Source organism: Chlorocebus sabaeus, chromosome 9, assembly GCF_047675955.1.
Source record: "Chlorocebus sabaeus isolate Y175 chromosome 9, mChlSab1.0.hap1, whole genome shotgun sequence".
Lineage (NCBI taxonomy): Eukaryota > Metazoa > Chordata > Mammalia > Primates > Cercopithecidae > Chlorocebus > Chlorocebus sabaeus.
In genome coordinates, this window is record NC_132912.1 from 12308527 (window position 1) to 12330574 (window position 22048).

Genomic DNA, 22048 nt, shown 5'->3' on the forward strand with positions numbered 1-22048 from the left:
TTCTTGGTAGCTTTTGCTATTTTACATGTTTTAAAAAATGTATTTTAGGCTGGACATGGTAGCTCACACCTGTAATCTCCTCACTTCGGGAGGCAGAGGTGGGCAGATCAGGAGTTTGAGACCAGCCTGGCCAAAATGGTGAAACCTCTTCTCTACTAAATATACAAAAATTAGCCGGGCATGGTGGCACACACCTGTAATCCCAGCTACTTGGGAGGCTGAGACAGGATAATTGCTTGAACCTGGGAGGTGGCGATTGCAATGAGCCAAGATTATACCACTGCATTCCATCCTGGGTGACAGTGAGACTCTGTTTCCAAAATAAATAAATAAATAAATAACTGTGTTTTATGATGTGTGGAGGAAAATGCTGTTATTTAATTTCATCTTGCCATCTCCCCCCACAAATACTTTGTTTGGTTTTCTGTTTGGAAATCCCTGGTGCTAATTTTCTTTTTCTCCATCTGATTAGTTCAGGTTTCCATTAGGGCATGGAGTGCTTTGTTTCTCTGAGTACTGTACTGTATTTTTGTCAAGTTTGTTAAAAGAGAACCTTCAGACAAGATAAACTTAGGGTTTATTTGGGCATTAAAGGATTCATGAATCTGACAGCACTCAACATGGGTAGAGGGTCCGAGAGCTGCTCCACGGGTGTGGGCAGTGAGCTTTTGTAGCAGAAGTGAAGAATTGCAGAAGTAAAGAAATTACTTGATTGGCTACAGCTAGGCATTTGCCTCATTTGATTATGTTCCTGTGACAGGTTTCTGTGTAGCTAATAGGCGGGTTGGCTGGCTGTAATTGGCTGAAACTCATTCAGAATCAAATACCCTCTAAGGTCATTTTCAGTTTTCTTTTGTGAGATTTCAGGATACAGAAACAACCACAGGCTAATGGCCACCTGCTTAGAGTGCCTTAACAAGTTGAAACTGATTATTATATTAAATATAGCAAAAACTCTGCAACCGTGACAGATTCATAGAAAATAGGCTCCTATTGTTGCCCACCTGTTGTTGTACATGATTCTTTAGCTGTGGAATTTACTAAGTGAAATAAAATTAGAAACCAATTTTCATAATCTTATTGGCTGCAGGAAAGGAGGGTATACCGTTAATTATGGGAGGTTGGCTTGTTCCATTTCCCATAGAGCACCTAACCATCGGGATTAAGGAAGGTTGTTGGCTGAATGACCGCTTTCTACTTGTGGAATATTTTGATATGGACTCTCCTGTAATGTTTCTTTTGTTTGTTTTTTTTGAGACAGAGTCTCGCTCTGTCGCCCAGGCTGGAGTGCAGTGGCATGATGTCCGCTCACTGCAAGCTCCGCCTCCTGGTTTCAAGCGATTTTCCTGTCTCAGCCTCCTGAGTAGCTGGGATTACAGGCACAAGCTGCCACTCCTGGCTAGTTTTTGTATTTTTAGTAGAGATGGGGTTTCACCATGTTGACCAGGCTGGTCTCGAACTCCTGGCCTCAAGTGATCTGCCCACCTTGGCCTCCCAAGATGCTGGGGCTACAGGCCTGAGCCACTGCTCCTGGCCCTCACCTTTCTCCTTTTTTTTTTTTTTTTTTTGTTGAGACAGAGTCTCGCTTTGTCACCCAGGCTGGAGTGCAGTGGCCAGATCTCAGCTCACTGCAAGCTCCGCCTCCCGGGTTCACGCCATTCTCCTGCCTCAGCCTCCTGAGTAGCTGGGACTACAGACGCCCGCCACCTCGCCCGGCTAGGTTTTTGTATTTTTTAGTAGAGACGGGGTTTCACCGTGTTAGCCAGGATGGTCTCCATCTCCTGACCTAGTGATCCGCCCCTCTCGGCCTCCCAAAGTGCTGGGATTACAGGCTTGAGCCACCGCGCCCGGCCACCTTTCTCTTTAAATGAAGAGTGTCTACAGCTGCAAGGTGCACATAAAATGTCCATGTTTCATGCTTTACCAGTTTTGTTACCCAGCTAATAAATTCAGACATTCAGAGAGGTTTCGGTTGATCACGTGAGTTGTTTAAAATTGCTGCCAGCACGTTTTGTAACTTTGTTTTTTTTTTTTTTTTTTTTTTTTTTTTTGAGATGGAGTCTTGCTCTGTTGCCCAGGCTGGAGTGCAGTGGCGCATCTCAGCTCACTGCAAGCTCTGCCTCCTGGGTCCATGCCATTCTCCTGCCTCAGACTGCTGAGTAACTGGGACTACAGGACCCTGCCACCATGCCTGGCAAATTTTCTTTTTGTATTTTTAGTAGAGACGGGGTTTCACTGTGTTAGCCAGGATGGTCTCGATCTTCTGACCTCGTGATCCACCTGCCTTGGCCTCCCAAAGTGCTGGGATTACAGGTGTGAGCCACTACGCCCGGCCTTGTAACTTTCTTAAAAATGAGTTTCATATGGAGAAGGTTTTTGAAATGTCTTTTTCCGATCCCCACATGGTTGAGGAGGGGTTGAGGCCAAGTGCTATATCCTAAACATGGGTCATATGATATGAAGCAATCTGAATAAGGTGTTTCTTTTTTGTTGTTGTTGTTGTTTTAATGAAAAGTTAATGTCCTCATGATGGAAAATTTGATACATTTGAAAAGAATACAGAAGAAAAAGTCAACCATAATTCCACCATCTACAGATAATCGCTCTTTAGGATTTAAAAAGATATCTACTCCTAGTTTTATTTTCTGTACATCTATTTACAGTGTCAACGTTTATATATACACCTTTGTACCTTTGTTTTTATACTAGGGCCTCTTAACAGTGGCACTCCTGAATTTGAGTAGGATGATTCCTTGTCACGGGGGGGCTGTCCTGTGTATTTTAGGATGTTCAGCAGCATCTCTGGCCTCTACCCACTAGATGCTAGCAGCACCCCCTGTTCTGTGAAAGGGCTGTATATGCAAAATGACCCTCAAACACTGAAGGAGCTGAGAAACCAATCCATGTGGGAGACAAATCCAGTTTGTCAGTAGAGGGTGATTTTATGGACAGAAGCATAGTTTGGGGCAGCCGTAAGACAGGGAAAGGCCTGCACTCGTACTCTCAGATCCGGGGCTAATCTATCACAGGGAAAGGGTGTACGCACTTTGTGCAGGACAATTGAAAGCAGCCTTCCAGAACATGTAACAATGCTCTGTGTCACCGCCTGTCATTTGTGTAACAGCATCAAGGTTGCTTGGCTCTCAGGGCAGCATTTATAGCGAGTACATGTTCTTATACTGAGGACTGTAAATAAAGCAGGAATCAGGAGTTATCCCTGGGACCAGGGTTGAGCAGAAGTCAACCTGGTAGATTAGCATCCAAGATGGAGTCACTTTGGTCTCCACCCCAAGTTGTGACAACCAAGAATGTCTTTAGATATTGCCAAATGTCTTGGGTGGGGGCTAAAATCACCCCAGGTTGAGAACCGCTATTTTATATTTAGTTTTATGACATAAGTACTTCTTCCACGTTATTACAGATGGAGTAAGCATGATTTTTAGTGGCCCTATAATATTCCATTGTGGCTGTCATCTTCAGTCTTACATTGAGAAGAGTGACCTTGGCTGTCTTTAGTACATAGAACTTTGCAAAATTATTCTATGACTAGGCAGGTATAATATTCCATAATCTACTGGTGGGAGTGTTTTTTAAATTGTGGTAAAAGTATATAAAATATGACATCTTAACCATTTTTAGATGTACAGTTTAGTAACATTAGGAATATTCACATTGTTGTACCACAACACTCCATAACCGATGTGAATATTTACTAGTGAATGCACTAAGTAATGATTTGTTGTTTTTATTTTTATTTTCACTTTCTGGTTCTTTTAATTATATTTTTTTATTAACCCTTATCTATGTGATGGAATGTTTTTCTTTTTATTTTCTTTTTAATAAACAGCTTTACCTTGAAGATATGCTTGTTTTTGTTAAGGAACATGAGAATAGTTTTTTAAAAAGTATTGCAAACATTAAGTGAATACACTGTAAATTAAGTGCACACTTTATACTTTTTTTTTTTTTTGAGACAGAATCTCTGTTACCCAGGCTGGAGTGCAGTGGTGCGATCTCAGCTCACTGCAGCCTCTGCCTCCTGGGTTCAGTCGATTCTTATGCCTCAGCCTTATTAATACAGTTTCATAAACTATTTTGTGTACTATTTTAGATCCCTCTGTTTGGAATCATGTCATCAGATTCTGCAGATCCTTTCTACTGGATGAGAGTTATTCTGGCTTCCAATAGAGGTATGCGTGTCTTTTCTGTCTCCACATTCCTCCTCACAGCAAACAGATGGAAATGTGGATTAGCAATGAGTTTTCAGTGCCTACAGGGAGGGGAGGATATCATTGCCTAGAGAAGCCTAGTGTGTAGATAATGACAACACCGTGTGATTACCGTAATCATAGAGAAATCTGTTCTTGGGTTTTCACGGACTAGAAAACCCTGATCTTCGTGTCAAAGAAGGTAATATCCAGGTAACACTGGAATTGGAGTCCAGGTGGGGCCTGGTGGCTGACCCCTGTAATCCCAGCACTTTGGGAGGCCAAGGTGGGCGGATCACCTGAGGCCAGGAGTTTGAGACCAGCCTGGCCAACATGGTGAAATCCCCGTTTCTACTGAAAATACAAAAATTAGCCAGGCGTGGTGGTGTGCACCTGTAATCCCAGCTACTCGGGAGGCTGAGGCAGGAGAATTGCTTGAACCTGGGAGGTGGAGGTTACAGTGAGCTAAGATCGTACCACTGCAATCCATTCTGGGTAACAGAGTAAGACTCTTGTCTCCAAAAAAAAAAAAGAGGAGTCCAGTGTGTGAGCCAGTGGGGGAGCTCAGCTGGAGCTGAGCCTAAAGCCTCAAGCAACATGGTTCATCTGGGAAATTGTGGCTGAGGATGCTGGATAGTGAGACTAGCAAGGGGTACAACCAGTCATGAGGTTTCTTGCATTTAGGAACAGTGGTTGCCTCTTTTTTGGAAATACTTTTTTCGGGTGATCCTCCCACTTCAGCCTCCTGAGTAGCTGGGACAATAGGCACGGGCCACAATGCCTGGCTAATTTTTGTAGTTTTGTAGAGATGAGGTTTTGCCGTGTTGCCCAGGCTGGTCTTGTACTCTGGATTCATGCCATCCTCCCTCCCCGGCCTTTGAAAGTGCCGGGATTACAGGTGTGAGCCACTGCACCCAGCCTGGAAACACTTTAGCTGGCAGATTTTTTTTTTTATGTTTTTAGGTTATAAAGGTAATATTGATTTATTATTTAAAAAATGCACTAGCAGTTTGTATATAGATTTATATGAAGCTGAAAAGAAAAGTGTCGCTTCTGAGGGGAGCTCTGGAGAATTTGTTAGATTGGTGACTATGCATTGAGGCCTTTTCTTTGCACGTACATTCACCTACATATATCTATATACTTCTTATAACTCTAAGATGTCCTGTATATACTATTCTGCTACTTTGGTTTCTTAATATCTTACATGAGCTATTAATGGCCATGTTATTATTCCATTATAAGGATATGCCGTGATTTATTTGATCATTCATTCAACACGTTTATTGAATTCGTACTGTGTGTCAGGTGTCAGCCTTTGTGTAAAGTGCCAAGATTACAGCAGTGAACAAGACAATGTCCCAATTGTTATGGAGATATTTGCTGTTTGGGGAGGTACATGGGGTGGGGAAGGTGCTCTAGGAAGGTGATCTTTGAAGACACCTGCAGGAAGTGAGAGAGGAGGCCACATGAAGACCTGAGGGAGGCACATTCTAGGGAAGAGCCAGTGCAAAGGCCCTGAGGTGAGCCTGTGCTTGGTGTGTTCAAAGATCATTGAGTAAGGGCCGGGCATGGGGGCTCACACATGTAATCCCAACACTTTGGGAGGCTGAAGCGGGCAGATCACTTGAGGTCAGGAGTCCGAGACCAGCCTGGGCAACAAATTGAGACCCCATCTCTACTAAAAACACAAAAATTAGCCAGGCGTGGTCGCGTGTACCTGTGGTCCCAGCTACTTGGGAGGCTGAGGTGGGAGGATGACTTGAGCCTGGGAGGCAGAGGTTGCAGTGAGCCAAGATCACGCCACCGCACTCTAGCCTGGGTGACACAGCCAAACCCTGTCTCAAAAAAAAAAAAAAAAAAAAAAAGAATATTGAGAAGGTGAATGTGTGAAGAAATGAAAGAAGAGGGAGGCATGGTGGGACCTGAGGTTGCAGATGTATCTAAGTCAGCTCATGAAGGACTTGGGGACCGTTGGATGCAGCACATTTTAAGGAAGATGGGAAACTTCTGCAGGCCACTAGGGTCCTTTCTTGTCATATATTACATTTTTCCCCCTGATTTTATATCGTCGTAAACAATGCTACAACGAAGGGTATCACACCCTTCTGTAACTTTTTGATAGAATGAATTTCTAGAAGTTCAACTGTTAGGACACAAGATGGGCACACTACAGTTTTTGATAGAGAAGGCTAAATTATCTTCCAGAACAGTTGTTTGATTTTCCACTCTCAGTGACAGTGTATGAGAATGACCATTTCTCTCAACCGTGGGTATTATTAGTATTGTAGTCTTTGTCAGTCAGACAGGTAAAAGCCGGCAACAGTTACTTCATTTTGATTTCTTTATAGATTGGTGAGTTTGAACATTGTTTTCTGTTTTTATGGAACATTTGTATTTCTTCTGTAAGTGGACTTTTATTAGTGTGTTAGATTCCTTTTTGTTATAAGTAATAGGAAACTAGATGCTTTCGTAGTCCGTGGGCGTGATGATTGGACCTTCACGCTCATGGGTGAGATACGCCTCTCCCCAGCCTCGTTAGGATCTTGGGACATTACCCATCTAACATGAAAAGAAAAAAGAAAAAAAATTTTTTAAATAAAGGCAAAAAATTAAGGAATAGGAAACCACTGACTAGCTTAAACAGAAACATGCCATTTGCTGGAAGAATACTGGTTATCTTTTGGAATCTAAAGTGGAGGTGAACAGCTAAGCCCCAGGAGGAAGGAGAGCCCGGCCAGCTCTTAGGCCTCAGCGGCCAGGGACTGGTGAACATTTTCTGCGCGATTCAGCTCCACACTCCCAGATACTGTTGTTTTGTTTTGTTTTGTTTTGTTTTGAGGCGGAGTTTCACTCTTGTTGTCCAGGCTGGAGTGCAATGGCGTGATCTTGACTCACTGCAACCTCCACTTCCCAGGTTCAAGCGATTTTCCTGCTTCAGCCTCCTGAGTAGCTGGAATTACAGGCACAGGCCACCATGCCTGGCTAATTTTTTGTATTTTTAGTAGAGATGGGGTTTCACCATGTTGGCCAGGATGGTCTTGAATTCCTGACCTCAGGTGATCCACCTGCCTCGGCCTCACTGGGATTACAGGTTTGAGCCACTGTGCTCGGCCCCAGATTCTTTATTTATTAGTTTAAAATTCCAGATGACCAGGGTTGACGCCAGGCAGGATGAGCTTTGGTTAGAGTTCCAGGGTTGCACGGTACAGGTTTGGGTGCTGGGGGCCTACTCCTGTGCTGCATTTTCCTGAGAAAGCTTCATCGGAAGCAGACACATCATGTATCGGCTGTTTCCTTTTTAAATTGGTTTGTTCACTGTTTTTAAAATTAATTAATTAATTTTTAAAAAATTTTCCTGCCTCAGCCTCCCGAGTAGCTGAGATTACAGGCAGGCGCCTGCCACCACGCCCGGCTAATTTTTTGTATTTTTTAGTAGAGACAGGGTTTCACTGTGTTAGCCAGGAGGTCTTGATCTCCCAAGCTTGTGATCTACCCACTTCAGCCTCCCAAAGTGCGGGGATTACAGGTGTGAGTCACTGCGCCCGACCAGTTTGTTTACTTTTTAATTGATTTGTAAGAGCTCTTTGCATATTAGAGAATAGAACTTTTTGTCATTTGTGTTTAATTTTTTTTTTTTCTTTTTTTGGGACAGGCTCTTGCTCTGTTGCCCAGGCTGGAGTGCAGTGGTGCAAAATATAGCTCATTGCAGCCTCGACCTCCTGGGCCAAGCGACGCTCCTGCCTTAGCCTCCCATGTAGCTGGGACCACAACAGGGCCCCACCATTTCTGGCTAGTATTTTAATTTTTTGTAGAGTCAGGGTCTCACTTTGTTGCCTAGGCTGCTCTCAAACTCCTGGCCTCAAGGGATCTGCCTGCCTCGGCTTCCTAAAGTGTTGGGGTGATAGGCGTGAGCCACCGTGCCCGCCTACATAGTTTTATTCTAACCGTTATTGCTGCCTTTTGCCATGTGGAAATTTCATAGTTGTAGCCAATCATATCTTCCATCTTTTCCTTTGTGGCTTCTAGATTTTTTGCCATGCTTAAAAATACTTTCTTCCCCAAGATGATAAGCTACTCACCTATATTTCCTTCTAGTATTTTTGTCATTTATCCTTTATGTTTAAATTTTCTATACATGGAGGCTGGGCACAGTGGCTCATGCCTGTAATCCCTGCACTTTGGTAGTCCGAGGGGGGCAGATCACTTGAGGTCAGGAATTTGAGACCAGTCTGGCCGATGTAGTGAAACGCCATCTCTACTGAAAATACAGAAATTAGCCGGGCATGGTGGCTCACGACTATAATCTCAGGTACTCGGGAGGCTGATGCAGGAGAATTGCTTGAATCCGAGAGGGGGAGGTTGCAGTGAGCCAAGATCGTGCCATTGCACTCCAGCCTGGGTGACAGCGAGACTCTGTCTAAAAAAAAAAGACAAAGAATTTCTATACATGTAGCATTTATTTTGATGTAAGGCATGAGGCATCAGGTAAGGAATCTAGGTTTAATTTCCTAAAAATGGCCAATTTTTTTGCCCAGGTCCTTTCTTTTTTTCTCTACTGATTTGAAATGCCATTATTTCCTATATCAGATATTTATTAAAGCTTGATTAAATCTAATTCTGGACTAGAGCTATTTTGCAATAATAAATTTTGGTGATTTAAGAAGTCTATCTAATGTCTTTTTTTCTTCTTTTTTTTTTTTTGAGACAGAGTCTCACTCTATCGCCCAGGCTGGAGTGATCGCAGCTCACTGCAACCTGTGCCTCCCAGGTTCAAGCGAGTCTTCTGCCTCAGCTTCCTGAGTAGTTGGGACTACAGGCGCGTGCCACCATGCCTGGCTAACTTTTGTATTTTTAGTGGAGAAGGGGTTTTACCATATTGGCCAGGCTGGTCTCAAACTCCTGACCTCGTGATCTGCCTGCCTTGGCCTCCCAAAGTGCTGTGATTACAGGCATGAGCCAGTGTGCCCGGCCTTTTTTTTTGAGATGGAGTCTCACTCTGTCACCAGGTTGGAGTGCAGTGGTGCGATCTTCGCTCACTGCAACCTCCGACTCCTCGGTTCAAGGGAATCGCCTGTCTCTTTAGTAGAGATAGGGTTTCACCATGTTGGCCAGTTGGTCTGGAACTCCTGACCTCAAGTGATCCACACACCTTGGCCTCCCAAAGTGCAGGGACTGCAGGCATGAGCCACTGCGCCAAGCCTATAGTACTTTTTATTCAGGGCATTGTTGCAGGATTGTGTTAATAAATGAGAACTTTTCTTAGCAATGAATGTTTAAGAAATGAAAATGTGCTTGTTAAAATTTACAGTGTGTTTCAGTTGAGGTAATTAGGGAGTGGGATACCCGTAAATCCGTTTGTATCGTGTACAATAAACATTGCACACTTCTCTCCCCTTCCTCTCCAGGAACTTTAATGGAATTGGGTATCTCCCCAATTGTAACATCTGGTTTGATTATGCAGTTGTTAGCTGGAGCCAAAATCATTGAAGTGGGAGATACACCGAAAGATAGAGCTTTATTCAATGGAGCCCAGAAACGTGAGCATTAATGCAGTTCAAGAGCGTTTTCCAAGTTTGAGACTGCTTGCGGTAAAGATGTTTTCTCGGGCTTTCCTTGTCGGTGGTGGTAAGCGTGCTCTCCTTTCCCCCACTTCTCGTCAGTGTTTGGTATGATCATTACCATCGGGCAAGCCATTGTGTATGTCATGACGGGGATGTACGGGGACCCTGCGGAAATGGGTGCCGGGATCTGTCTTCTTATCATTATTCAGGTAAGAAATCCTGTATTTTCCTATGCAGATAACAAAACAGTTTGATTCCTTTTTTCTTTTCTAACAGTCCTTTAGGTGATTGACTTGTTCATTTTCTTACTGTTGAATTATTTGATTATAGTATTTTGATCACTGAAGTGATATGTGTACATTTTTTTTAAAACCTTCTATGACTGTGATGTGTTCAAATTGTGTTGATGTGAAAAATTCAAATTTATTCTAAGAGCTTCATAACTGCACAATGCCAAGAATTATGGGTCAACGGTATTGATTCTTGAGATGCACATGTGTCACACTGTGATGCCTCTGGAATCAGGATGTTTCTGTACGGTAGACAGTGCCTTCCACTTGCGGTCCGCCAGGAGACAGTGGTGTTGTCACTGCCTGTGCGTGTTGGCTTGTTCACGTCCTGACGTTAGTTGGTTGAGTGTGTTCTTGACAGAACGGCTGTTTGAGTTCAGTCGCTGTCTAAAGGTGTTCAGAAAATCTGCTGTGATTCGTTACTGAAATGAAGGTTATTGTTTAAATATAGAAGGGCAAGCTAGAGGACAAATATCTACCTCGAGGTCTAAAATACCTTTTTGTAAGGAGAAAATTAAAATTCTTTGTAATAAGGTATTGTGTCACAAGTTAATTGGCAGTATTCTTTTCTTAGTAATACACAAAATAATGGTTTAAATGGTAATATCTTAGAGTCAGTGAAACACTATTTATACACACACAAGTATGTTCTACGGGTTTTTTAAATGGATGCTTGGGAATGGAATTTATTTATTTATTTATTTATTTATTTATTTATTAATTATTTTGGTGAGACAGAGTCTTGCTCTGTCGCCCAGGCTGGAGTGCAGTGGCATGATCTCGGCTCACTGCAAGCTCCACCTCCCGGGTTCACGCCATTCTCCTGCCTCAGCCTCCCGAGTAGTTGGGACTACAGGCGCCCGCCACGACACCCGGCTAATTGTGTGTGTGTGTGTGTGTGTGTGTGTGTATTTTTAGTAGAGACAGGGTTTCACCATGTTAACCAGGATGGTCTTGATCTCCTGACCTCGTGATCCACCTGCCTCGGCCTCCCAAAGTGCTGGGATTATAGGCATGAGCCACCGCCCAGCCACTTGGGAATGGAATTTTTAAAGGCCAGTATAATTATCAGTGTCCTAAGTATCATTTTTTTTTTTTTTTTTTTTTTTTTTTTTTGAGATTTAGTATCACTCTGTTGCCCGGGCTGGAGTGCAGTGGCACGTTCTCAGCTCACTGCAATCTCCGTCTCCTCTCCCGTGTTCAAGCAATTCTCCTGCCTCAGCCTCCTGAGTAGCTGGGATTACAGATGCCAACCACCACGCCAAGCTAATTTTTTGTATTTTTGGTAGAGACGGGGTTTCACCATGTTGGCCAGGCTAATCTGGAACTCCTGACCTCGTGATTTGCCCACCTCAGCCTCCCAAAGTGCTGGGATTACAGACGTGAGCCACCACGCCCAGCCCTAGGTATCTTAAAGTATGTTAAGTTTAGAAGATATTTTTCCATTGTACAATCCTTAAAAACCATTTAGATAAATTACCCAAGAACGGATTGTACTTAAGTTATCTTTCTTGTGTTTTGAAAAGAAGTTTGTTTAAGTTAATAAACAATGGGTATCTGAGGCCGGGCATGGTGGCTCATGTCTGTAATCCCAGCACTTTGGGAGGCCGATAGGGGCGGATCACGAGGTCAGGAGATCGAGACCATCCTGGCTAACATGGTTAATACTCTACTAAAAATACAAAAAAATTAGCTGGGTATAGTGGCGGGTGCCTGTCGTCCCAGCTACTCGGGAGGCTGAGGCAGGAGAATGGCGTGAACCTGGGAGGCGGAGCTTGCAGTGAGCTGAGATCACGCCACGGCACTCCAGCCTGGACAACTGAGTGAGACTCTTGTCTCCAAAAAAAAAAGAAAAAAATGGGTATCTGGAGTCCTGATTTTCTTGGAAATGCCTCTTCTTGTTCACTTTATGAAATTCAGATTAGTTTAGGAAATTTTTTCTTTTTTTTTTGAGACAGAGTCTCACTGTGTCGCCAGGCTGAAGTATAGTGGCATGATCTCGGCCCACTGCAACCTCCCCTTCCTGGGTTCAAGCGATTCTCCTCCCTTAGCCTCCTGAGTAGCTGGGACTACAGGTGCCACCATGGCTGGCTAATTTTTCTATTTTTAGTAGAGATGAGATTTTACCACGTTGGCTAGGATGGTCTCGGTCTCTTGACCTCGTGATCCGCCTGCCTTGGCCTCCCAAAGTGCTGGGATTACAGGTGTGAGCCACCGTGCCCAGCCAGGAATTTTTTTTCTATCAGTTCAAAAGATGAAGATCAAGCTCAGAAAAATATTTTTTAATAATCTCAAGTACCAGTTTATTAATATATACATGGAGAGAAATCTGTCTCAGACTGGCGTGGTTGAGCATCCTGTCTTTTTGTTTTTGTTTTTGAGACAGAGTTTCACTCTTATTGCCCAGGCTGGAGTTCACCAACATGGTGAAACCTTGTCTCTACTAAAAATACAAAAATCAGCTAGGCATGGTGGTGCATGCCTGTAATCTCAGCTACTCAGGAGGCTGAGGCAGAACCCAGGAAGCAGAGGTTGCAGTGAGCTGAGATTGCGCTACTGCACTCCAGCCTGGCAACAGAGCCGGACTCCGTCTCAAAAAATAAAATAAAATAACACCACCAAAATTAGCCAGGCATGGCAGTGCATGCCTGTAATCCCCCATCTACTAGGGAGGCTGAGGCAGGAGAATTGCTTGAACCTGGGAGTTGGAGGTTGCAGTGTGCTGAGGTCACACCATTGCTCTCCAGTCTGGGCGACAGAGTGAGATCTCTCTCTAAAAAATAAAAAAGATTAACTTTGTCTTTATTTCTCCATTTACAAATCACTTGATTGGCAAATTTACAGCCCTTGGGAATTAGGGAAAGAGGCGCATTGGATGGGGAGAGAAGGTACCCTGGAGTCTGATTTTAGTGCCTTTCAGTGCTTGGGGTTTCTCTTCATATGCTTTAGGCATTGTTGAGGGTATGGACAGGCCAATTGTTGCCTTCAGTTTTATTTCTTTATAGCATTTTATTTATGCAATCCAGAGTTTAGAATAATCTTGATTTTTAAAAGACACTTAGAACTGGCATGTAGCTCGTAGAACATTATACATCAAGAAAATGTCTCTAGTATCTTACTTAAGGATATATTCAGATTCCTAAGGAATCTCCACTGAGTGATTCTCAGCTAGCTAGCTATAGGATTGACTTCTTAGAGAGTCAGTTATGGATTTAAATTGATATGAAATAGTTAAGCTATTTTAATGTTTATTTTCAGTAGTCAGAAATCAGAAATCAGAAATAGTTACAGTCCAAGAATGAAACAAGTGAAGTGGATGTATACTAATTCATTTACATGAATGCTGATATACAAATATGTGTGTTACGGTGAATGCTTCTGTGTTAATGTGGAGAGAGAGATGTCACGTTTGATTATAGGTGGGCAGTGACCAATTTGTGTCTTTCAAGGCATTGCTAAGATTGAAAATATGTGGATACACTGAAGAGCTATGATTGGATCAGTGTGTTTCACCCAGAAACATAGGTTTTGAAAACTGTTTGCATGCCGTTGCGGAAGGTATTTCTCACCTTATTTGTTCATGTTTTCATTCACATGGTTAGTGTTTTTCAGCTAGTGAGTTTAGAAATCTAAATAGCAGGTCTTGATTAAAAATTTTAAAAAACTATTAGAGAATATCAGTGTGCATGGCATGTAATAAAGGTAAGTATGTTTTGACATACTTAACAAAAAGTAGTTTGACAAAACTAAGTTGTGTGTAGGTGCCATGCAGGGTTAAAATGTTAAGTGCCATGTTTATACCAGCTCATCATACATGTCGTCCATTCCCCGTGCACACGCGGTTAGGGTTCAGGTCCCATCACTATAGATGCTCCTGCCACTTCCTGGGTTCCTATCCCTTTTCACAGGCATGCATGATATTTACTGTCTTTTATTCCCTTAATTATAGAAACCGTTTCTCATTTCTCTATAATTTCTTCTTCCCTTTGGAAAAACCCGAGTTTAATTTTCACAGGACAGATATGAATGACTGTGTAGTCCGATGGTCCCTGTTCTGAACAGGGGCCTGGAGAACGAGTGGTTTCAGAGCTGCTGTGGGACTCTGGAGAGCTCATTTCTCAAGGCCCATCACGACGCTGTCTGGTGGCTGATGTTCATGGACAGCTGTTATTTCCTGCATAGGATGGGTTTCTCAGTTTATGATGGGGAGTATCTGTTCACTCATGACATGATTGTGGTTCAATAGAAGCAGTAGTAAGTCCTAACCGCTACATTATTTTGTCAAAATGTCAAACTTGGTTTTCAAGCAGTAAAGGATTAGCATGATCTCTCTTAGAAGTTTGGAGAATCGTACCCTTTCTCCTGTCTATTGAAACTCAGACTAAAAGACTGTAAATAGACAAGTTAGGCTCTGTCCAACTATTGAAGTGGCAGTTAAGGGAAAAACAACACTGTAAGGTAAGCATGCCTAAAAGGGTCTCATGTGGTTAGTTTCATGGCTCTTCCAGCAGGTGATATTGGATCAAGTGAGTACAAAATGAGGGGGGTGGCTTGAGAACCGGGAGGAATGGAAGTGACTTCCCCACTTCTGCCAGGGGGTGTCTTTAAAGTGGGGACATGTGTGAGGTTGGGGCATGGAAGCATGTTTTCTTCTGGTCTTGATTAGCTTATTCCAGTGCAGGGAAGGGGTCAGATGACGGAGGAGGTCACTTGCAAGGCTAGGGATTGTTTTTCATTAATGCATGCTTTTACAGGAATGTCTTCTCCAAGAAGCAAGTTCAGAATTTTCAATATCCCACAAATTAAAGTTAGTATGCTTTCATTTTTAAAAACATTATGAGCTTAACCTTAACTGTCTTCAAATTTACATTCAATCTTTGTCACTATGTGTATAGAATGCATTTTTACATTGTTGCTGGAGTACATATTTGAGTACATATTTGTGTTGTAGTTTTTTATTCTGTACACATTGTATAGAATATACATATATATATAATACATATATAATGCTTTTTTCAAAGGATCAGCACAGCCCTTAGACTTACCCTTTGATGGCAGTGTACATTTCCATCTTGCTATTATACCAGAATTCATCTGACTTTTTACTTCCTTGGAGGTATTTGGGATGTTTTCAGTTTCTTGCTGTCATAAATTCTAGAATACTGTGATCATTTTTTTTGTTTCAGTGTGCTTTTCAAACAGGCTTTATTTAAACATTGCAAAACAAACTATTCAGATAAGTGTAAATAGACTTTAAAGTTGAAATGTCTGCTTTATAACGCAACAGTATTTCCAGTCCTCTTACTGTTCTGGATTGGCCTGAGTAAATGAAAGCAGGCCAAAAGATGCAGTTGGTCATCGTAGTGAAATTGCAACGGTCAGGCCTTAATATTCAAAACGCCCCTAGCTTGGAAATAGCCCATGGTGTTCCTCTCCCCCTTTCTTGAGTTTGTTCTTGCTTCTGCTTACTTGCATTTCTTTCCCCACAGTTGTTTGTTGCTGGTTTGATTGTGCTGCTGTTAGATGAGCTGCTACAGAAGGGTTACGGCTTGGGGTCTGGGATTTCCCTCTTTATTGCCACCAACATCTGTGAGACCATTGTCTGGAAGGCCTTTAGTCCCACTACCATTAACACTGGCAGAGGTACATCGCACAGTGACTGCAACTGCACGCGTTTTGCTGGATGTGTGCTGGGAAAAAACCCATCGTGTCGCAGTACATGCCTGGAGCCATTCTGGTTTGCTCTCCTAGGGGAGAAGGAATGCGAATTCTTCAAAACTTAATAAGCAGAGATTTGTGGAGTAAGCAACACTACCTCAGCAAGAAGAGTACCAAAATTTTAGCCTCTGCTCATTTAAAATTTCAGTGGTTGCAAACAGATTTTTAAAATTTCGTTTGTTAACCTTGCTTAAGGCATTGCTGCAGAAGTCATTTATTTGACTGATTTCAGCATCCGTAGGGGGATAACAAGGTAGTGGATTTTAGATTTTTCAAATGGAAAGACTTGTTCATTGAATCCACCCGGAGCACTCCTACTTTGCTGCTCTTCTAATTGGCTTTGTAATAGCACCGAAGTTTTGAAATATTTCATTCTCTCTTTCCCCTTCCTCATCTCCACTTCTAACAGATACTGTCCTAAGTGGTTAATACCTAAACTCTGATCCCAGCCTTAAGAAAATTGTAATGATTATTAATGTTCTTGGTGCAGTAAACCTCAAGGCAGGCTTGATAGAGTGACATCTATCTCTTAATTCTGACATCTCTGCTCTGCTTTGCTGCTTTTTTATTTTTTCTAAAAATACTCTCTTCCTTCCCTAAAGTAAAGGAGAGGCAAATCTCTATGAATGAAATTTTGCTTTGGTAAATTTTACATTGTATGTTTTCATCAAGAATAGTCTCTTGAGAAAACTTCAGATTTATGCTATAAAAAGATAGATTTGCCTCAATGATCTAAATATTTGTAGAACCTGCTCACATGGCTATATCATAAAGCAAACATTGGCGAATTCTTTTGACTCATATTTTCTGCTGTATACTGGACTTTCACAGTTATTTGTTTGAGCTTTGGGACAGCTTTGGACAATGAGTCCACAGGTCGTGTCTGTCTTGATTTTACAGGTACTGAGTTCGAGGGCGCAGTCATAGCTCTGTTCCATTTGTTGGCCACCAGGACGGACAAAGTCCGAGCTTTACGGGAGGCTTTTTACCGGCAGAACTTACCCAATCTCATGAACCTCATTGCTACAGTTTTTGTGTTTGCTGTTGTTATATATTTCCAAGTAAGTACAATCTTTTCACCACAGTAAGTGGGATGTAGACTTTCACTGTGCTCTGGAAGAAAATGCCATCTGACATGCTCGTGTTTGACAAGTCAGAGTTTAAGATCAGGGGAAATACAATTTTGCAATTCGAGTCTCCAGACTCTGATTTTAGGGTGTGAAATATTGGAGTCTCTGTACTTTTTTGGTTTTTGTTTTGGCCCATCAGCAGGAAGCAGAGTCTCGACACTTTAAAAGGCAGAGCATCTTTGTTAGCATTGTCTTTGCTTTTTTTTTCCCTGAGAATTTTGCTCTTGTTGCCCAGGCTGGAGTGCGGTGGCGCGATCTTAGCTCACTTCAACCTCCAGCTCCTGGGTTCGGGTGATTCTCCTGCCTCAGCTTCCTGAGTAGCTGAGATTACAGGCATGTGCCACCACACCAGGCTATTTTTTTATTTTTTTTTTGAGATGGAGTCTTGCTCTGTTGCCAGGCTGGAGTGTAGTGGCGTAATCTCGTCTCACTGCAACCTCCGCCTCTCGGATTCAAGCGATTCCCCTGCCTCCGCTTCCTGAATAGCTGGGACTACAGGTGCCCGCCACCACGCCTGGCTAATTTTTTGTATTTTAGTAGAGATGGGATTTCACCACATTGCCCAGGATGGTGTTGATCTCGTGACCTCAGGATGCGCCTGCCTCTGCCTCCCAAAGTGCTGGGATTATAGGCATGAGCCACGGCACCCGGCCGGCATTGTCTTTTCATCCTCCCCACTGTTCTTTGTTTTCCCTCTCTGGTCTGTTCTTTTCTTAATGTGTCTAGTTCCCCCACTTACTCTTGGTTTCCTTTTTTAGGGATTTCGCGTTGACTTGCCCATTAAATCGGCCCGCTACCGAGGACAGTACAGCAGCTACCCCATCAAACTCTTCTACACCTCCAACATCCCCATCATCCTCCAGTCGGCCTTGGTGTCAAACCTGTATGTTATTTCCCAGATGCTGTCTGTTCGATTTAGTGGCAACTTTTTAGTAAATTTACTAGGACAGTGGGCCGTGAGTATTATGTTTATTTATATTATTTAAAGTTGATTATAATTTGCATTTCATGGTTGTATTTTTAATGGAATGAGGTCAACATTGGAGCATTTGCTATAATATTTTCAGATTCACTTACCTATATAGCAGAGTTTAGTACCTATCTGGAAGAACTGGTAAGTGTTGCAGAAGTTAAGATTGCCCAAGTGCTTTTTATTATTTTGCTGTCTAGGAAGCACTTTCACATCTCATTTGAATGACCTTTTAAGCTAAAATTGTGGTTGATTTCATAAAAGTAATTTCCTATTTTGTCATCTTATTCCAGTATTGTCTATAATAATGTTTTCTAAAAAATGCTCTTTGCTGTCTGGGCGCGGTGGCTCACTCCTGTAATCCCAGCACTTTGGGAGGCTGAGGCAGGTGGATCACCTGAGGTCAGGAGTTCGAGACCAGCCTGGCCAACATGGTGAAACCCCATCTCTACTAAAAATACAAAAATTAGCCAGGCATGGTGGCAGATGCCTGTAGTCCCAACCATTCAGGAGGCCAAGACAGGAGAATTGCTTGAACCCGGGAGATGGAGGTTGCAGTGAGCCGAGATCATGCCACTGCAGTCCAGCCTGGGTGACAGAACGAGACTCTGTCTCCAAAACCTAAAAATAAAAACTGCTATTTGTGCTGCTAACATATGAGATACTGGACTCATCCTATCCTTTCCTATCTCCCACCCTGCCTCCAGGCCTCCTCCATTTTTCAAGGTCTGAATGGCAGTAAACCAGCTTGTGATGAGCTGGGCTAGAGACAGGCATGCTGTTAACTAGATGGTAGAGACAGCGGTGTTGCTAGTGATATAATCCTGTACATTCTCATATACATCCCCCTTGTCATAATTTTTTTTAAAGCAGTCTAGCCACTTTGTTATTGAAGCGTGAGTTACTGTGGGACTGAATTTTCATAGGTTGAAATTCTGTCACCTAACAAAGGGGCATTTTCCCTCTTAAAATTACAGATTTTAGCCAGAAGTGTTGGCTCTCATCTGTAATCCCAGCACTTTGGGAGACCAAGTAGAGAGGATAGCTTAAAGGCCAGGAGTTGGAGACCTGTCTGGGCAACATAGCGAGACCCCATCTCTACAAAAGAATTTAAAAACTAGCTGGGTACAGTGTTACGTGCCTGTAGTCCTATCTTCTCAGGAGGCTGAGGTGGGAGGATCGCTTGAGCCCAGGAGTTCGAAGCTACAGTGAGCTATGATCATACCACTGCATGCCAGCCTGGGTGACAGAGTGAGACCGTGTCTCAAAAATAATAGAATTTTAAAAGACTAATGTCCTTTATTCTTTGCCACAGTATGTAATTCTAGAATTTGCGCCCCACCAAAGAATGGTATTTTCTTGTACAGTTATTCTTGCAATATGGTGTTTATTCTGTGCATTTGTCTTCATATACTTTTTCATTATACCTCTGCTTTTTCATTATACCTTTCTGCTTTGACTGAATGCCATTTAAAGAAATTGCTTTTTTTTTTTTTTAAAAGAGAGTAAGACAGTAACTCTTATGTATCAGTTGAAGGGAATAGGATTCCCTTTATTCATAATACTTCTTTTCCATTCATTTAACACAAATGTGACCTGTTGTATTCTGGCTAATGTTATAACGAGGACAGGAAAGTTAGAGGCGGGAGTAAGAAGAATGGTGTTTCTGTCCTCCTCAGAATAGTCCAGGAGTAGTTATTACTCTGATGAGAATTTCCTAGTGTTAGTGCTTTGAGTAGTTGGTCCTGTACAAATTGTGTTATGACCTTGAGTAAGCTTCTTCTTAATGAGAGAATTATTGGGAGATAGTGCTTTTGATCTGGGATTAGTGATTCCAGGGGCACAGTAAAGAAAGCATTTGGCAGTCATAAATTCAAGAACCAGGTACTGTAATCATTGCAACTAAAAATTGGTTTCTCACCCCCTATCTGTATACCCCAAAACTTTATTTAATATGAGCAAATAATACTGTTCCTATTTCTATAAGACTTTTTAAGTGTGTAGATAAAAATCCAGTTACTATACTTATTAAAAGATTACTCCTTATAATAACATACAAGCCACATAAAATTTAGGCAGCAAGTTAAAGTCTTATGTCAATATTTTAGTTGATTGCATTACTATTTTCATATGGAAGGATCACTCATAGGGATCTGAATATTCTGACTGGATACTCATAGCTCAGAAATTTTCAGATTTTCAGTATAATCAGAGGTCGATTGTAAATGTAATCATATTCCTGTTTTCAGTAATGGAAGATTTTGTAATATATTACAATTTTAAAAAATGACTCATAATATATTTTCAGTATCTTGCATGTAACAGGTGCTCATTGTGTAACTTTGAAGGAGTGAAGGTATTAGACACAAGAGGATATTCTGAAGCTACACAGAATGACTAGCTGTACATGCCTTGAACTTAAAACGCTGTCCTTTCTGAGAAGTGTGAAGTGTCATACAAATGTATTCCTAATTAGGTTGACCACTTGTTCTTTGTACCCCTGTTCTGTAGGATGTCAGTGGGGGAGGACCCGCACGTTCTTACCCAGTTGGAGGCCTGTGTTACTATCTTTCTCCTCCTGAGTCCATGGGCGCCATCTTTGAGGATCCCGTCCATGTCGTTGTTTATATCATCTTCATGTTGGGATCATGCGCATTTTTCTCTAAGACATGGATTGAAGTGTCTGGCTCCTCAGCCAAAGATGTAAGTGTTTGGTTTATTTTAAAATAAAACTCTTGGCGATGCGTGGTGGCTCACGTCTGTAATCGTAGCACTTTGTGAGGCTGAGGCAGCTGGATCGCTTGAGCTTAGGAGTTTTGAGACCAGCCTGGACAACATGGCAAGACCCCGTCATGACTAAAAAATACAAAAAAAAAAAAAATTAGCCAGGCATGGTGGTGCTACTTAGGAGGTTCAGACGGAGGATTAACACTTGAGTCCAGGAGGTGGAGGTTGCGGTGAGCCAAGATTGCACCACTGCACTCCAGCCTGGGTGACAGAGTGAGATCCTGTCTCAAAAAAATAAAAAAGGCTGGGTACAGTGGCTCACGCCACTCAGGAGGCTGAGGCAGGAGAATCGCTTGAACCTGGGAGTGGGAAGTTGCAGTGAGCCGAGATTGTGCCACTGAACTCCAGCCTGGCGACAGAGCTAGACTCCGTCTCCAAAATAAATAAATAGATAAATAAAAAATTTTTAAAAAAGTAAAATAGGCCGGGCGCGGTGGCTCACGCCTGTAATCCCAGCACTTTGGGAGGCCGAGATGGGTGGATCACGAGTTCAGGAGATCGAGACCATCCTGGCTAACATGGTGAAACCCCGTCTCTACTAAAAATACAAAAAATTAGCTGGGCACGGTGGTGGGCGCCTGTAGTCCCAGCTACTTGGGTGGCTGAGGCAGGAGAATGGCGTGAACCCGGGAGGCGGAGCTTGCAGTGAGCCGAGATCACGCCACTGCACTCCAGCCTGGGCGACAGCGAGACTCCATCTCAAAAAAAAAGTAAAACCTTTGTTTTTGGAAAATTCATATTTAATTGTCAAAATAGTAGTTGATACACTCCTTTATAACTTAAACTTTATACATTTTTAATGAGTCAGTGTCACCCCAATGGGCTAAAAGTTGGTTCCCAAAAGGTAAAAAAATTCTTAGCTGTTACAGTGGTTTGCAACCCTCCTGCAAAACAAAATCTTGTTTGGTAATGGAAGAAGGGTTGAGAAGCACTGGTTTCATATGGTTAACATGGAATGGAGTGGCGCTGAAACTTTGGTTTCCTCAGGCTTCATGTGAATGATATGACAATGTAACTTTCAGGTTACTGTATGTTACTTGTTAGTGTGTGGGAAGCACTTCACATAGAACGTGGTAGATGTAAGCAGTGAAATGTTGGAGTTGGATTTTCAGAGTAGCTTTTCTCTTGGCAGGTAGCTAAACAGCTGAAAGAACAGCAGATGGTAATGAGGGGCCACCGGGATACCTCTATGGTTCATGAGCTTAATAGGTAAGGCCGCTAGATGGACGCTTTTCCAGGCCTGTGTTTGTGTTTTAGTCTTTCAGTGATGGCTAAATGTTTTTCTTTGTTCAAGTTCATATTTAAAGCCCTTCCACTCAGACAAATGAATCAGAATTTCACAAAGAACTTGTTTTCCATGTCAAAACCGACAACTGAATTA

General features: G+C 42.4%; 1 protein-coding gene and 1 non-coding gene across 2 annotated transcripts in view; both read left to right on the top strand.

Moving 5' to 3' along the window:
* SEC61A2 (SEC61 translocon subunit alpha 2) overlaps positions 1 to 22048 on the top strand; it is a 41528-nt gene that overhangs the window by 16541 nt on the left and 2939 nt on the right. The window contains exons 4-11 of the mRNA XM_037983333.2: positions 4112 to 4190; positions 9617 to 9748; positions 9872 to 9981; positions 15552 to 15705; positions 16681 to 16841; positions 17669 to 17866; positions 20392 to 20583; positions 21800 to 21876. Coding sequence (XP_037839261.1) covers positions 4112 to 4190; positions 9617 to 9748; positions 9872 to 9981; positions 15552 to 15705; positions 16681 to 16841; positions 17669 to 17866; positions 20392 to 20583; positions 21800 to 21876 — 1103 coding nt within the window. The remainder of the gene's footprint in view (positions 1 to 4111; positions 4191 to 9616; positions 9749 to 9871; positions 9982 to 15551; positions 15706 to 16680; positions 16842 to 17668; positions 17867 to 20391; positions 20584 to 21799; positions 21877 to 22048) is intronic.
* LOC119618865 (small nucleolar RNA U13) lies at positions 6673 to 6776 on the top strand. Its single transcript, XR_005235226.1, has one exon. It is a non-coding gene; the product is annotated as a small nucleolar RNA U13 (small nucleolar RNA).